This window comes from Scatophagus argus, chromosome 1, assembly GCF_020382885.2.
Source record: "Scatophagus argus isolate fScaArg1 chromosome 1, fScaArg1.pri, whole genome shotgun sequence".
Taxonomy (NCBI): domain Eukaryota; kingdom Metazoa; phylum Chordata; class Actinopteri; family Scatophagidae; genus Scatophagus; species Scatophagus argus.
Window position 1 is genome coordinate 28,387,468 of NC_058493.1, and position 15,908 is coordinate 28,403,375.

General features: G+C 46.1%; 1 protein-coding gene and 1 long non-coding RNA gene across 9 annotated transcripts; one reads left to right on the plus strand and one right to left on the minus strand.

Moving 5' to 3' along the window:
• The first annotated feature begins 651 nt into the window (after positions 1-651).
• Positions 652-13,747, plus strand: LOC124063604 (src substrate protein p85-like). Of its 7 annotated transcripts, none has more exons than XM_046397428.1 (16): positions 652-745; positions 2,255-2,355; positions 2,476-2,549; positions 2,635-2,764; positions 3,856-3,966; positions 4,137-4,191; positions 5,062-5,172; positions 5,952-6,062; positions 7,139-7,249; positions 8,541-8,651; positions 10,276-10,331; positions 10,406-10,475; positions 10,562-10,797; positions 11,280-11,415; positions 11,772-11,840; positions 12,447-13,747. In XM_046397428.1, the coding sequence occupies exons 2-16, from the start codon at positions 2,272-2,274 to the stop codon at positions 12,581-12,583; spliced, it is 1,602 nt and encodes a 533-aa protein (XP_046253384.1). In that variant the 5' UTR covers positions 652-745; positions 2,255-2,271; the 3' UTR covers positions 12,584-13,747. The 7 variants fall into 7 exon arrangements, with proteins under 7 accessions (XP_046253384.1, XP_046253375.1, XP_046253393.1 ...); XM_046397419.1 differs by having other exon boundaries at positions 671-824; XM_046397437.1 differs by lacking the exon at positions 8,541-8,651 and having other exon boundaries at positions 671-824.
• On the minus strand, positions 7,955-15,658 carry LOC124063635. Of its 2 annotated transcripts, none has more exons than XR_006844130.1 (4): positions 15,306-15,658; positions 14,759-14,793; positions 11,259-11,403; positions 7,955-11,174 (listed from the first exon to the last, which is right to left on the minus strand). It is a non-coding gene; the product is annotated as an uncharacterized LOC124063635 (long non-coding RNA). The 2 variants fall into 2 exon arrangements; XR_006844129.1 differs by having other exon boundaries at positions 7,955-11,168; positions 15,306-15,656.
• Between the last annotated feature and the right edge of the window lie 250 nt (positions 15,659-15,908).

Consider the following 15,908-nt stretch of genomic DNA (forward strand, 5'->3'; position numbering starts at 1 on the left):
ACCAAAGTACAAGGAACATTGAGATGTTCTGTACTGCAAATAAATTAAAACCAGTTAAATGCTAGAGCAAATAGTCTTTTACTATTAGCACAGCAGGTCAGCTGAACTAACGTGAAATTTACCTACAGACAAGCATCCAGTTGAACCTATACAAAGAATAAAATGTTCAAGAACAAATGAAGAAACTGCATTTTTATAAAGTATTTTTTGTTCAATATTCTTTTTAAAAATCCAGAACAGTCAAAAAACAAATTGACTAAATTAATACTACAAAAACATATACAACACAATATATCCAAATTTTATTAGTTAATTTGTAGTGATGAAGTTAGTTTTTATTCACATCTATGTCCCTAATATTCTTTTCCATATTTGACCAGAAAAAAAATGGAAGCCAATGAAATGATGCTTAATATTTCTAAAACCTTGCTAACCATTTTGTTAGCCTGTAGCTTTATGTAAATAAAAAAAGAAAAAAGCTAACCGCCAAAGAAAATTGATTGATTGAAAGATTCATGGTTGTATTGGATCTTTTTTGTGGCATAATTTCAGTTATTAATTTATCAGAAAATATATTAATGTATCAAGGAATAATTATGAGTTAAGGACTAAATTTAAATTAAATTACACATTTTTTATGTTCCCGCCCATTGCTGACGTCAGCACTGGCGGAGAGTGGGATACTGGGAGAGCCGGAAGAGCCGCACACAGATCCCAGTCAACTGCTTCTCCATCAGAGCTTGAGGTACGAAGGGGCTACATCCGCCAGGGGGGTTTCCAAAATCGAGTTTAGACTCTGGTCCGAGCTACCTTTGTCGTTGACGGTGAGTATTAACACTTCAGTGAGTGACATTAAAAATGTCTACCCGTGAAAACCCCACCGAGCTCGCGCTGAGGCAGTTAATCATTCCAGAAGGCAGGTTAGCTTTAGCCAGTTAGCACACTGGAAAACTGGCACAGGAAATACCACAGCCAGGCAGACACACGGCCACCTCCACTCCGATTTTTGATCTAATCTAGACACCTTGTACGGCTGCTGATCAATCAACGTTAAATTCCCGTGTATGGACGTAACCATTAACGAGGTGTTTGTCCTCTCTCGAAAGCCTGTCTGTTGATGACAAGCTGAAAGACGTTACGCAGAAAATTGTGTCAGGGTTCTTAATGAGTTGGTGTGCAGAACGGAACCGCTAAACCGTTCAATTAACTGCCTTTTTTATGGAGAAACCATACTTACAATTACGTCGTTGGACAGGGCAGTCTTTAAATATGTGGCCTGACCTACTTTTAAGCAAACTCACCGACATTGTCGTTAACTTTGTGTCCCATTACGGAAATAACGCTAATGCACAGGGTCACTTGGATCTGCTAGCCGCTCCCAGTTTTCTAGATTTTATTTACACCGCGCTCTCACACCTGATTGCACCTTTCCTCCTCAGAAAGACAAAAAAATTTTGCGATTTGGATGTGACCAGCAGATGGGTGTGGTTTTGAGGTGGGAGACAGCCTTGTCATGTAACTAACACACTTAGAGTTGGGACTTGGCAGGCTGCTTCCTGGTCTGAGGACGCGTTCAGTTCCTTCTCCTGAGGTGAATGGAGCCACGTCTCATGCTGATTGAACACAGATGCTGTTTGCCCGCATTGTGCTGAGTCAGGAATCAGGATTAGTACAGAACGCTTTTGTTCCAGTTAGATGCCGGATCACACAGAACCCGCCAGACCAGCACAAAAACATCACTTGGTTCTGCAGCATCTCTTTCACTGTAGGTTAGAGTCATTCAGTTTGGTCATAGCAGGACTTGGCAGATATGAGCTGTGAGAATTTCAGCATCTTAATCTAAAATAATTTATCAGGTATAATTCAGATTTTTTTTATTGCATTACTTGCTACTGTAATCATTTCTCATGTCCATATTGGCCTTACTGCTTTCTTTGATTTCTCTTAAAAATGAATTAAAGTCAAACCTTCCTTTGTTCATCTTCATGTGTGTGCATTTTCTGCTTTTCTCTTATGTTATGTTAATTAATTATATTTGGGGTTTGGACATAACAAGGAATGTTGTCAGAAATTGTCATGGAACTTTTTCACTTTCCTGACATTTTGAAGAAAATAACTGGCAGACTCATCAACACTGGTGGATGGTTGCAGCCTTAAGTTTAAGAATTAAATCAGCAGTGCTTGTTCTTGCATGAGTGTGATCTCTCTGTTCTAAAGTATGTATTCTCTCAAGTTAAATGTTCTTGTTTTTCAGTGTGTGTTGCACTGAACATGTGGAAGGCAGCAGCAGGACAGACAGTCAATGTGGCTGTAAATGACGAAGGTGACGACTGGGAGACTGACCCAGACTTTGAGGTACCTACACACACTTCTTCCTCCCTCCGTTCAACCTTTAGTTCTCCTTATGCCTCTTACAAAGTCCTGCACCATCCTTCACTCCCCTCTTTGCCATTTCTGTCTTTTTTTTGTCTCTAGAATGACCTATCGGAGAAGGAGCAGCGCTGGGGGGCCAAGACGGTGTTGGGCTCAGGGCATCAGGAGCACATCGAGTGAGGGAGAAGGAATCATTTTTCCTGTGCTATTACATGCAGAGTGGAAAACGTGTCTCCTAACTGTGTCTCTTTCTTGGCATAGTATCCACCAGCTGCGTGAGACGGTGTCGACGGAGCACACCAGCTTGAAGCAGAAGGAGATGGAGACCATGCCCAAAGCCTCGCACGGATATGGAGGAAAGTTTGGAGTGCAGCAGGACCGCATGGACAAGGTGAGCTTGTTCCTCTGATACTTGTTGTGTTTCAAACGTGCATTTGAAGAAAGAGGCTGACATCCTTGAAGATGTCTGCAGATACTGTAGACTTTATGTATACAAGCTTACCTGTGTACACTGTAGAAACTGAGAGCTGGAATAAGTTTTGTCTTGTGTGTTCAAGATCCTCAGTCCTCATTTTAGCTTGTTTTTAGTGTCATTATCAGGAGGGTTTCATGCTGCATCTTATTTTCCATTAATTATGGCTCTCTGTCTTTGTATGCACCTTGCTCTTATTTTTACTGTTATTATCAAGTTTCCATTAATTTTCCATTGGTGTTTTTATGTCCATTGTCTTTATTATTATTATTATTATCTTCATCATCAGATTCATAACAGACATAAGGTCAAACATTTATCTGTGGTTCCTGCTATATCAGGCTGCAGCTCTCATGGTTGAACTCGATCTCTGGATCAGTGACGTTCATCATCACCACCTAATGTACCTTCTCTTGCCTGTGCACAGCTGTTCTACAGTGCACTGGCTCTTCTTCAGCTCACTGAGTCTTATACTGCTGGTTGTATTTTTATTGATTTTTTTACACCGATTCTCTTTGAGGGGTGAAACCAGTTTTGCTGTAGTTGTGGCCGTTCCTGCGGTTGAAGCTAAATATAAACCTGCTCACTGGATCTGGGCTTGTCTTATTAAAATATCGACCATTTTGCAACTTTTTTCATTTTTCATTTCCATCTCAGAGAGGGAATCTGAAGAAATCTGAACGAGCTCAGAGTCCTTTGAGCCCCTGCAGCAGGTTCTCTACTCCGAACAGCCTGAGTCAGTTGAGGCCGTTTCACACTCGATAATCTTTCCTGGCAAGCGGCTCCGTCCGTTCACACCTTTCTGTCTCTGGGCTGTGTGGTCACTGCAGCATGAATGTGATGACCGAGCACTGTTTACACCACACTGTGATGACTCAGATGTCAGCAGTCCAAACTGCTGGCTGTGTTTCCAGCTGTGCTGCTCTTTTCGTGAGCCCTCATCTCCTCTGATGCTTCCTCACTGTGTTGTTTTTGTCCTGAACTTGTCTTCTTTTGGTGTGTCTTGACAGTCTGCTGTGGGTCATGACTACCAGAGCAAGTTGTCCAAGCACTGTTCCCAGACGGATACTTCCAAAGGCTTTGGAGGGAAGTTTGGTGTGCAAGCTGATCGCGTTGACCAGGTACTTCCTGTGGCTGTCCACCGCTTACCAGCACTAACAGCATCTTGATTTCAAACAGATATCACATACCAGGACTGTGAGAAGTCCAGGAAGCGTTCAGTGTTTTATGACTGTGATAGAAGTATGTCGTCAGTAGAATGAGTGTGTTTCTTCTTCCTCTCTCATTCCAGTCGGCTGTTGGCTTTGAGTATGCTGGGAAGACAGAGAAACACGCTTCTCAGAAAGGTGAAGTTACAAATTATTGTCCTTTTTTTGTCTTTTTTCTACTTCAGCCTGAGATCACCTGTAGTTTGGTTCAGCCGACTTCTCTCAGTAAAACCCAGTAATGGAACAGTGACACATTTCTAAATTCACCGTCAGGTTTGATGAGCATTTGGCTGCTGAGCTCAGCAGGATCCCACAGCAGGTGCAGACTGCTGTTAACCTGCTGTTCTCTTTGTGTTTTCTTTGAATATTACACATCATGGCGCAGCATTATGGCGCTTTTATGTTTTACTTTACTCATTTATGTTTCTTGCTCTGTACTTCAGCACACTGGATTAAGCTAAAATTAAAGTCATCACTCATGCTGAGCTAACAGTGTAGAACCTGTTTAGCTCCCCGGGATGTAATTGGATCTATGGCTTTTACATAGTTTATAAGATGAAGAACTAAACATTATCAGTGAACCTCCGAGTGACGGTGACATGTGGGGTCTGGTGTGCTGGAACAGAGCTGACACACTGCGCTGTGTTCAGCATGAACACTCAGTCTGGCGCTTCTCAGCTGTTAGTATTTTGAGGCTTCACATATTGCCATCACCTTTGTGTTGCGTTCATGTCCCTCCTGAGGAGTCCGCACAGAAGTGCTGAATGTTTGCCCAATTCCAAGGGTTCCTCTGTAGTGTCACCATTCTGTGGTTCTCTCCTTAAAGGAGCTGCATTTGAGAACAGCATAATGTGACGCTGACAACAGTGAACATGTCTGTGTGTTCTGGATCTACTGCCAGTGAACGTTAATGGGGAAGTTGGAATTGGGCTGCTGTGTGACTGCTGCTACCATGCTGCTTCACCCTGACCTTTGACCCTTGCACCCTCCCCCTGCTTTGCTGTGTAGACTACACCACTGGGTTTGGGGGGCGATACGGAGTGCAGGCAGACCGTGTCGACCAGAGCGCCGTGGGCTTCGATTACCAGGGCAAAACCGAGAAACACGAGTCCCAGAAAGGTTTGTCGAGATCTCGTGCCATGCGCCATTCCCAGTAACCTGCAGAGAGATGGAGAAAATATGGCTAACGGGCACACACACACACACACACACACACACAAAACCTGTCCTGACTGAGTGCAGCTCCATGCAGGTCCTGACAAATCATGTTATTTCTTTCCTCTTCCTTCATTCCTCAGCTGCTGCCTGCTTATATTAGGTTGCAAACAACAGCTTTATTCTTATTTTATCTCTCAGTTGGACGTGTGATGTGATGTGTGATTGTGTCAAATGACACATTTGTATGATACACACAGCACATCTCAGAGGACTTGAAGAACTTGCAGGTCTTTGTGGTGTGGGTGACTGTTCCCTCTGAAATGCTGTCTCCCTCCTCCTCCTCTGATTGGCCCAGACTTAGCAGTGCGTCTGGTCTGTGGTTTGGGCCTGAACTGACTGGTTTACTGGAGGAGTGGGATATTTGAATTTTTCCTTTAAAATGTGCCCTTTTTTGTGAGGGCATCACTTTTTTCTTCCTGTTCACTTTTCAGAATGCTTTATGGTGATTTAATGGGCTCTTAGTTTATGTCTTCCTGTAAGATTTACACTGAAAGACAGAAGTGTCTAAAATACACAAAATCCAGAATACTACTGATTTACACTAAACTCAGATCTCATTTTATCTCTACAGTGTAGTTGCATGGAGAGAAGAATTATTCCTTGTGTCTTGAGTTAACTTTCCTCCACGTCTTCCTGCCTTAACTTTGGATTTTTCTCTCCTGTGCTCTGGCCATCGGCAGATTATGCCAAGGGCTTCGGCGGCAAGTTTGGTGTTGAGACCGACAAGGTGGACAAGAGCGCTGTGGGCTTTGAGTACCAGGGCAAAACGGAGAGGCACGAGTCCCAGAAAGGTTGGTGTCATCGTCACAGCAGCCGCCGAGCAGTTTGTTCTCACACGTCTCGGTCGCGTCCCCTTATAACCAAAATGCGATTGTGACAAAACTGTCCGCTGATGTCATCACATTTCTTTTCTCACAGTGTTTTACGTGTAGTGATATCGAGCGGTTGACCTGGTTGTCATGAAAAGGTTTTAGAGACCAACATGAGGGCGATTGTCAGTGTTATCACAGTATCGTCAGTGTGCTGAAAACGTCCAGCGGTCACTTTAAGGATTCATAGCATTTGATGGCGTTCAGGGTTCACTCAGCACCGTGATTAAAATCCAGAACAGGACGATACTGCGAGTGGCCACCAGGCAGAAAGAGAAACAAGCCCACGCTGTCTGCTGTGCCTGATAACTTTGGTTGATGCTGTATGAGTTTTGCTGTGGTTTATCCTGAGACCAGTAAGGGTTTCATCCACAGTCAGGACGCTTTTTACTGTTCATACGGGCTGTTTATTCAGCGCGTCCTGAATCAGCCTGCTAACCATCAGCTTGTCATAAATTTGTTTCCACGTCATCAACGCGTTTCCTCGCAGTTTGTTTTGATCCTTTCACACCTTCGTGTGTGTCCCGTCTTGTCTGCTTTACCTGCAGCTTCTTGTCTGACACACCTATGCGGATTTTACTGCCTGATTGGCCAACTGCAGTTTCTAGATAAGATTCTGACCTCAAGAATTTCCCACAATGCATCAGGCTGAGTTTGCATAAGTGCTGATAACTGGGTCACATGCTCCGATAACAGAGCAGCCGGTGCAGAAGGCAGACGTGAAGTTAGCGAGGCTGTGTGATGATTTGTCTGTTAGCAGAGATACTGTGGGAGCTAATTAATATCAGTTTCATGTATTAGACGATTGCTAGCGATGTTGCTGTGAAGTTTGTCCATGATGTGCAAATTACTGAATTACCATCACAATGTATAACAGTGACGCACGGTCAGCGATGAGTTCATCAGCCTGACGTCAGATTGTCCAACCAGAGGACGAACTCGAGACTCAGAAACACGTTCAGGTGTTAAGGTCTGTCCCTCTCGGTGTCTTTCTGCAGACTATGTGAAGGGCTTCGGGGGAAAGTTTGGCGTGCAGACGGACAGACAGGATAAATCTGCGCTGGGATGGGACCACCAGGAGAAACTGCAGCTCCACGAGTCCCAGAAAGGTACTGGTTCTGATTTCTGTTGGTTTCAGGAGACGCACAGGATGTTTGAGCAGGACCCGTCCACTGAATTCACTGTGTGGGGACACAGTCAGTGGTTTTTCTGATGAGGTGTCTTCATCCCATAGTCCAGTTGTTGTCCTCTAGTGTAAATACGAGATTTCTTCTGTATTGTAAATGACGGGTAAGAATTTCACTGAGTTCCTCACACAAAAGGAATGTGAGCGTTTTTAACGAATGTTTTCACAAACTGTTTGTCTTGTTGTTGTTTCACTGTTTGTTCACGCAGTGTGTGTGTGTGTGTGTGTGTGTGTGTTTTTACTGTAAAACCATCTTCCTCCTCAGCCCTGCACTGCAGCTCTGATGTGGTTTTTATGTGGCTTTGGATGTGGTCGTTAGACGTTTGACAGCTTCCTCAATCTGCGGGTAAAAATCAGCTCAGAAAGAGGAAGTGAAACCGCAGCTCAGATTTCGATTTTCATTTCGGGGCTTTCGCCGGTGCTCGTCGTCTGAGGAAATAAGTTACTTTGCAGGCTTCCCAGCATCACAAACTCTTCTGTCCGCATTCGTTCTCCTGCAGTCAGTGTCATCCCAGGGAGGAGGCGAGAGGAGAGAAACCGAAACTCACATTCAGGTTTTAACCACAGCTGCGACAGAAATCAAGCCAACAAAGTCTTCAATGGCGTTCTGCGTTTTTTTTGTTTTTTAAACATTCTTTTTATTGAACATTTTCAAAATTCTAACAGCCCAGCACAGTGCATATACAGATTATATGAAATATGTAGCAAATCCACAATACATCCTCAGCAGTGGTCACAAAACAGCTTTCTGACCCTTAATGCCAAATCTTAGTTTTTCCAAAGAAATACAGTCTGATACCAAAGACTGATACCAATAATCAGGTTCATCTCCTGCCCATTTAGTCATGACAGCCTTTCGACCCAACACGAGCAAAAAATGTACAGTGTTCTTCTGTGATCTTAATGATTCCGGGATACGTCCCAGCGGACATAACGGCGTTCTGCGTTTTTAATTAAGTTTGGGATATCAAGAATGGAAGTAAACAAACCAGTTAAACAAAAATAAGAAAACGTTGCTGTCTTCGTAAGTGCAGCCAGAAGTGAATGTCAGAGCAGCCACTAACAAACTGATGTGTGTTTCTGAGTCCTGAAAACCCTGCACTGTGTATCATTGTCTCTGTGTGTTTGTCCATTTATATGTGTGTGTGTGTGTGTGTACTGTGTGTCCGTGTTTATCTGTGTGTGTGTGTGTGTGTGTGTGTGTTGTGTTGCAGACTATAAGCGTGGGTTTGGAGGGCAGTATGGGGTAGAGGTGGACAAGCAGGACCAGTGTGCCCTGGGCTATGAGCACAAGGAGAGCCTGGCCAAGCACGAGTCCCAGAAAGGCACAGATTACCCCCCCCCTCCCTGAGCACAACAGCCTACCCCACCTCCCGTTTCCCACTCCCCACCCCCCTCCTGATTCTTACCCCAGAAAAAAGAGCTTCTTCCCAGCTTGAATCTCCATCCTTCACGCCATCCTCCTCATCCTCAGTAACGGCTCTTTTCTTTTAAGCGGCAGACACACCTTCTTTACCTGACAGACGCCTTCTGTCAGATAACCCTTCACTGTTACACCCCCTCCTCCCACCTCCACCTCTGCAGCACCAGCCGATTAACATGAACAGTGCAGACGAGCTCATCTGTTGACTCAGCTCACCCAAATTACAGAAAACCTTTTTTGTCATGTACCTCAGGTTGGCATCCTGCCCTGCGGAGAGAAAGGAATTTTGTCTGTGTCACAATATAGAAAATGTTTAAGTTACAGGCCTAACAGTTGTGAGGTTCAGAGTTCATTCTTGATCTTTGAAAAGTTCTGATATTCAGTGTGTGAGTGTTGAAGCCGAGTTATCAGGGATCGTAAATGTTCATTTTTGGCTTTGGCTGAACGTACAAAACACAGGAGAAACTTCAGAAAGATTTGAGTTTCAGTAGAGCTGTGGGTGTGCGAGAACCAGGCGATGTGATCGTCATGATTATGTGGTGACGTGTTGTTTCATAGGCTCGTGTTCTGTCTCAGCCCGCCGATAACACGTACACACTCCAGTACAGTAGGTGGTGGTTTTTGGTCCACCCATAAACACAGTAGAAGAAGAACAAGAAGTGCAGCTTGTGGTTAGTCGCTCATGATGTCAAAGTGGCGAGGAAGCTACACTTGGTGAGCTGACCCTTCAGCATGAGCTGAATCACTTGTTCTTGTAGTTGTGGTCTCACCGTGCAGTGAGGCTGTCACTGTTTACAAAGTTAATGTTCCTCCTCGGTTCACTTGTCAGTGTTGGGTCTGTGCTGCTCAGGTGTGTTGACTTTCTGTTCACAGCCTCCTTTGTCTTCTTTTGTTGTTGTTTTATTCACGTGGAGACGATTGTGCCTCACGCAGCCTTCGGTTAGGCCCACGTCCTGTCAGTCAGCCTGCGGCTTAATGTTCAAATGCCCTCCAGCAGAAGCAGAAACGTTAATGTGGAAGTGCAGGCGTCTCCTGTGGCATGGCCCATACATTCCTACATGATATGAGGGTGTGTGCATGTAGTCACACGTCTTCAGCAGTATTCATCCCTGACTGCATATCCCCCACTGCCACGATGCTGTTTCGTTTGCTTCTGCATCCACTTTGTGCATGACGTCGTGCGACCACAGAGACCGAGCCCGAACCCTCTGCCTCATGTTACGACTCTGTCTGCTGTCGCTTTGTTTTGATCCTCCTGTCGACGGGTTTGCATGAGCTCGCTTGTCCCCCAGCAGCTCTTTTCAGTTCGGTTTATCGGTTCCTGTGAAACCAGCCTCAGTCCGCTTCATCTGAACTTTAGCAGAACAGAAACGATTTCTCCTCTGTCTCCAACAGTGTGCCAAAGGAAAGTTTCCTACATTTTTTTAAGGTCGCCTCTGGAAAACAAGTTCTGATGATGCTGACTGTGGTTGAGTCATTCATGTAAAACAGAAACTGACCTTTGCTTTTCTCCCGTTGCTCATCAGATTATTCAAAGGGATTTGGAGGGAAATTTGGTGTCCAAAATGACCGCATGGATAAGGTAAGGAGTGTTTTTGTGCGCCCGCTTATGTGTGGAGAGCTCCGTGGTACATCTCACGTCTGTGTGGTTGACAGAGCGCAGGGACCTTTGAAGATGTGGAGAAGCCGAAGCCCTCTTACCAGAAGACCAGACCTGTGGAGGCCGGTGAGCATTCAGCATCCTCAGCTGCGTTTCGCTCACAGCTTTGAGGCAGCACGTGAAACTCACCGCATCACTTTTGCCCTCCTCAGCTGGCAGCAGCACGGGCAGCATCAAGGCCCGCTTCGAGAACATCGCCAAGCAGAAGGAGGAGGAGGACAAGAAGAGGGCGGAGGAGGAGCGAGCCCGCCGACAGGCCAAGGAGAAGCAGGAGCAAGAGGAGGCGCGCCGTAAAATCGAAGAGACGCCCAAGGCCCCGTCTCCTGTCCCCCCTGCGAGCCCCAGCCCCACCCCTCCGGTCCAGCCAGCTGCCGCCGCGTCGTACCAGGTGAGTCACGGCGGGTTTTTTGCATGCGAGTCGGTAATAAACTGAAGCTGTTTATGATGTGTTACGCTCAGCATGACCACAGCAGAAAGATGACTCCTCTGGTTCCCACTCCAAAGGAAGACCAGCACCACCGTGAGTGCAGTCCAAGCAGAACAGATTTATTTTCTAATCAGTGGTAGGAAAAAACGGCATCGGGGCGAGTGTGACCCAGCATGAGCTTTAACACTAACTGACTGATCCAACGTAAGACAGGAGAAAAGGTGCAGATACCTGCTCTGCCAGTTCAGAAAATACAACACGTACACAGAAGATTAAGCTTCAGCACGACAGGCGGCGCTCGGCTCGTCTCTCATCCAATCATCGGCTGCCACCTGCAACTCAGAACAGAGAAAAAGCAGAACAGCACCTGAACACATGAACACATGACTGACAGTAATTGTACTACGTGTAGCAGCACTCACTGATCCTGTTTGCCTCCTTAGGACACGGAGGAAGTGTCCTCTGACGCAGCTGCTGAGGAGAACGGCGAGCATCTGTATGAGACGGCGCCACCGAACCAGTACGGCCAGCAGGAGGAGCTGGACCTCTACGAGACCCCCGACAGCACTGCAGGCGGAGGTGAGACGAACCATTTCAGCTGCACACTGACCTGAGATCAGCTGTGCCTCGTGTTTCCAAACCAAAGCTGTGAAAAGTCAAGCTCTTAGAACGAAGTGCAACTCAGCAGCGTCACTAAAATGTTGAACTAACACGTCACACGCTGAACATGACGGCCTTCCTAAAGGGCCGACTTATTGCATGACGGTCCAGTCAGACTGACACGGTTTTAACTTGATGTACTTCATCATCACGTAAAACTGAACATCACTGACAGGATGATTACACTAAGCAGTAAAATACATGACACTAAAACCTGAGCCTGTCAGATGAGCGACTTCCTGTTCGGCCTCTAACAAAGCCTTGTTCTCCTGCAGACGGACAGCAGTACGAGTACAGCGAGGACCTCGGGGTGACGGCGGTGGCCCTGTATGACTACCAAGCAGGTGAGGCTGAACGCCAGCATTTCTAACACCACAGTTTTCATCCGCAACCAGAAGCACAAGCGTCAAACCAAAGTGTCTTCATGCTGTGTTGTGTTCAGCTGAGCTATTTGTATGTTATATCTGTGCTGTGGAGGGCGGCCACACAGCGAGTCAGAGTGTGTTCAGACAGCTGCTCTCAGATCAGTGAGTAAACGGATACACAGGACTGCGTCTGGAGGATCTTCATGCTGTTAACTCATCAGCGCTTAGCTTCCTCATCAGTTATTCATGTGGTCTGCTGGTTACCAGCCAACACAGTTTATATTCACATGAAACAAAAAGGTGCTGGAAACACTGAGTTTGTTGTTGACTGGTTTTGTTTTTTTTAAACTATACACAAAAAAAACTGAGTTAAAAAGACGAAAGCAGGAGGAAAAAATCAGAAGATTGTCAGTGAAATTCAGTGTCCGTTCAGACGTTTCACTTCAGGGTTTGTTGCTGTTCAGTGACTGAAACGGAGGACTGATGGTCACAGTTTTATGGCCCATTAGTTTTCCGCTGAGTCGCTGACAGATTGTACGAATATCCAAGACTCCTTCGTCACCAGTCTGTCTTGTCCCGTTTCAGCCGGCGATGACGAGATCTCCTTCGACCCGGACGACATCATCACCAACATCGAGATGATCGACGAGGGCTGGTGGCGAGGCGTGTGCAGAGGCGCCTACGGCCTTTTCCCGGCCAACTACGTGGAGGTTCGGCAGTGACGAGATGAGCCGAGTCCCGATCCGTGTGCGAACAAAAAGAAGAGAGAGAGAGAGACGCTTTCAGACCCCACTTCCTGTCCACTTTCCTGTCTTCACCTCATCTTAGCGAGCGTCGCACTGCGAGACGTCCTCAGGTCTCCTCGCTGGCCTTCCTTTGCTTCCTTTTCCCGTCCCTCCTCCGAATCCGAATTGACTTTGTTTCCCTCCGTGCAGCAGAAAACAGGGAGGATGAGTGAGTCACCAACAGATTACCCACAAGTCTCCACGTGGGCTGCAAAATGCAGCGTGGACGTTCAGGCCCTGAGGTGTTCAGCTTCCTGCCACACGCGGCATTCTGCAGCTTCGCGGCGTTAGAGCTGAGCCTCGCGACGTTTCGATCGGGCGAGCGGAGTAACGGCGAGTCCGAAACGTCTCGGAGCAGCTTGGCGTTGGACTGGAACGTAAACTGGTGGTTGAAGCTGAGCAGGACGCGAGTTTGGACCAAAAAGCTGATGAAGCGTTTGCTTGTTGGTTTGTCTGCGTAAACTTTAATTTCCCCTCCTGACTGAAGCTGCACTTCATCGATTCTCAAAGAGGAAACTTCCACTGAAGCTTCTGCGTTTTTCTTTTTTGCATCAGTCCTAAATTGACTCTAAGATCAATAATCAGGTTTCCCGGATGTTTAAATTAGAATAAGGAGGGACGTAACGATGGCGTTACCTTAATCAACTTCCTGCAGCGTGTCGGTCGGTGACACCGTGTACAGACGTCTCAATTTGAAAACATATTGGTGTTTCCTGTCCTTTGGGGGTGTGTGTGTGTGTGTGTGTGTGCTGACGTGTTGATGTCCACGCGTGGGGCCCATCACGACCTCTGAGGACGAACAGGCTTTGGTTTGTCAACACTAATTACCCCTGACAGACGGCAGGTGTGCTCGTCTGTTGATCGCAGTGGTGTAGCTTAAACCAGGATGTGTGTGTGTGTGTGTGTGTGTGTGTGTGTGTGTGTGTGTGTGTGCGTGTGCGAGGGCTTTCATTAAAATCATCTTTGGTGTTTTATAATAAAAATAAAAGTGACCTTTTCAGATGCATTATTTTTATCTGTACTTCTGTTCGCTCGAGTCACGTCATCACCTGCTTGTTCTTATTTTTTAGTTTCAATAAATAAAATACTGAATATGAACGATGAGCTTGTTTGGGTGCCTTCATTTAAAGTCTGCTGCTCAACTCGCGGGAAACCGAGTTAAAGTAAGTGACGTAAGGAGTTGAACCCTGAGCTTCTTCTGCACGTGTTTACGCTGCAGACACTCGCTGCGCGGTACATTAAACGGAACGTGAATCATCTCTTACGCAAATCAGACGCATCATCAAAGATTTAAAATCGGCTCTGGTTTGACCCAACGCGGGATTAAAGTTGTGTCTACACGCATGCGCGCTAAGAACGGGAACAAAAACACTGCAGAGAGACCCTGAGCCGCTCATTGGCTCCGCATCGGTTACGTCCACGTGACCGTAAAAGTCCATCGACTGACTTCCTTCTCTAACGTCCTCATTACGGCTTATTGATCTGAGGTGACACTTGATACTATCTCTTTACCGATTGGCTAAACGGACTCTCGCGCACCATCCTCGTTTGTGGTGTGATTTAACAGGAGAACAAAACAGGAGGAATAAAGTTGGAGTTTGTGTTGGTGCAGCGGACCCGCTGATGAAGATGAGGGCTGTGACGTGTCAGCAGCCGACGGCCGTAACACCGGGTTCCGCGTCACCTCGCTCACGCAAACGAGTTACGCAAATAGCGTAACACCGTTAACAAGTAAAGCGCGTCAGGTTTGTTTAGAAATGCCGGTCAGTCACATCATAAATGGTTACCCAAACGTCGGAAAAACTGCGTGCGTAAGAGCACGCTGCAGCGCAGACTCGAGTCACGGGGTTCCGTGTTCCTCCGGTCCTCCTGGTTCACGTCCCGATCCCAAATCCACAGACGATGTGGACAGAAACAACGCGGCTTACAGGAGAGAACGTTTGGCTAATTAGTCAGGTTGACATTGAAGAGAGTAAATAATCGTGTGATATCGGCAGTATTGGTTCTGTAAAGGAATATTTTTGTTAACTTTTATGTCATTATTTGTGCGCTGGGGGGGACGGCGCCCTCTGGTGGACAAACTCCGTAATGGAGCAACTGTGTCTAACTCACCTGTACAGCACGAACACGATCTCACGACTCTGCATCTGTAACACACACACACACACACACACACATCATGGTTTTAAAATCACAATTATTTAATTTGCTAAATTAACTTGAATTAATCAAATGTTCTTTAATTTTGCACTCAAACCACCAAAGTAGAAAGTGGCTCACGTGGTGACGTCACACGTCACTCTCAGATCGGCTTAAGTTTTACACTGTTTGACATCGTCTGCGCACACACACACACACACACACAACACTGAAGCCCCACTCAGACCGGATGTGTGTGTGCAGACGATCGACTGTGCGCTGGTTTTAATCAGATTCAAGTTTGACCGGATGTGGTCTCGCGTTCAGGTCTCAGTTCGTTTTGGTCTTCACTTTGAGACAGTTTGGTGACCACGTCAGGTGAAAACACGTCAGAAATGACAGACTGGTCACTTTCTGAGGGTTTCTTGATCTCAGTAAAATAAGCACATTTTTCCTGACGCAGGGATTCAACAACGTTAACGTGGAGGTTTAAATACCAAAAACAAGTATTTTCACTTACTTGTACGGGATCGTTGGAGTTTTGTTTGTCCACGTTTGAGATTTGTCCCTCTGGGGATCAGGGACAGGGACTCCGCTGAAGCTAACTTCCTGTGAGATGCCGACAGCACTGAAACAAACGGCTCTAGTTTCTGCTGCGGACTGCAGTGATTCGGTCCGTAGACTTTTTACAGTCGACCAATCAGAGCTCCTGTTACTACTCTGGATTTCTTTTCCCAAACAGAATTTCTTATGTGTTTTTAATCAACTTTTATTTGTACAAAACACGTTGGCCGATGGCAAACTTAATGACTTAGTGAGACTAACAGCGCACACTTTAAATGGATTCCATTATTATTGTTAAACGTGGGCCCTGTGTCTGTGCTTCGTAAGGTTTTGTAGCTTCATTCATCACCGGCTTTTGGCCTCACAGGCTGACCCTGTTACTCTGTAATCTCGGTAATTGTTAATCTCGCGAGAACAACTGAGAGACTCGACAGGAAGGCGCAGTCCTTCCGCTTCCGGTGCACCATCGTGGGCCAATAGGAGACTAAAAAAGTTCTTGTTTCCGTTTGAATTGTGCCATAAATTACGCATATGATGTTCGGCAGTTTATAAGATCATT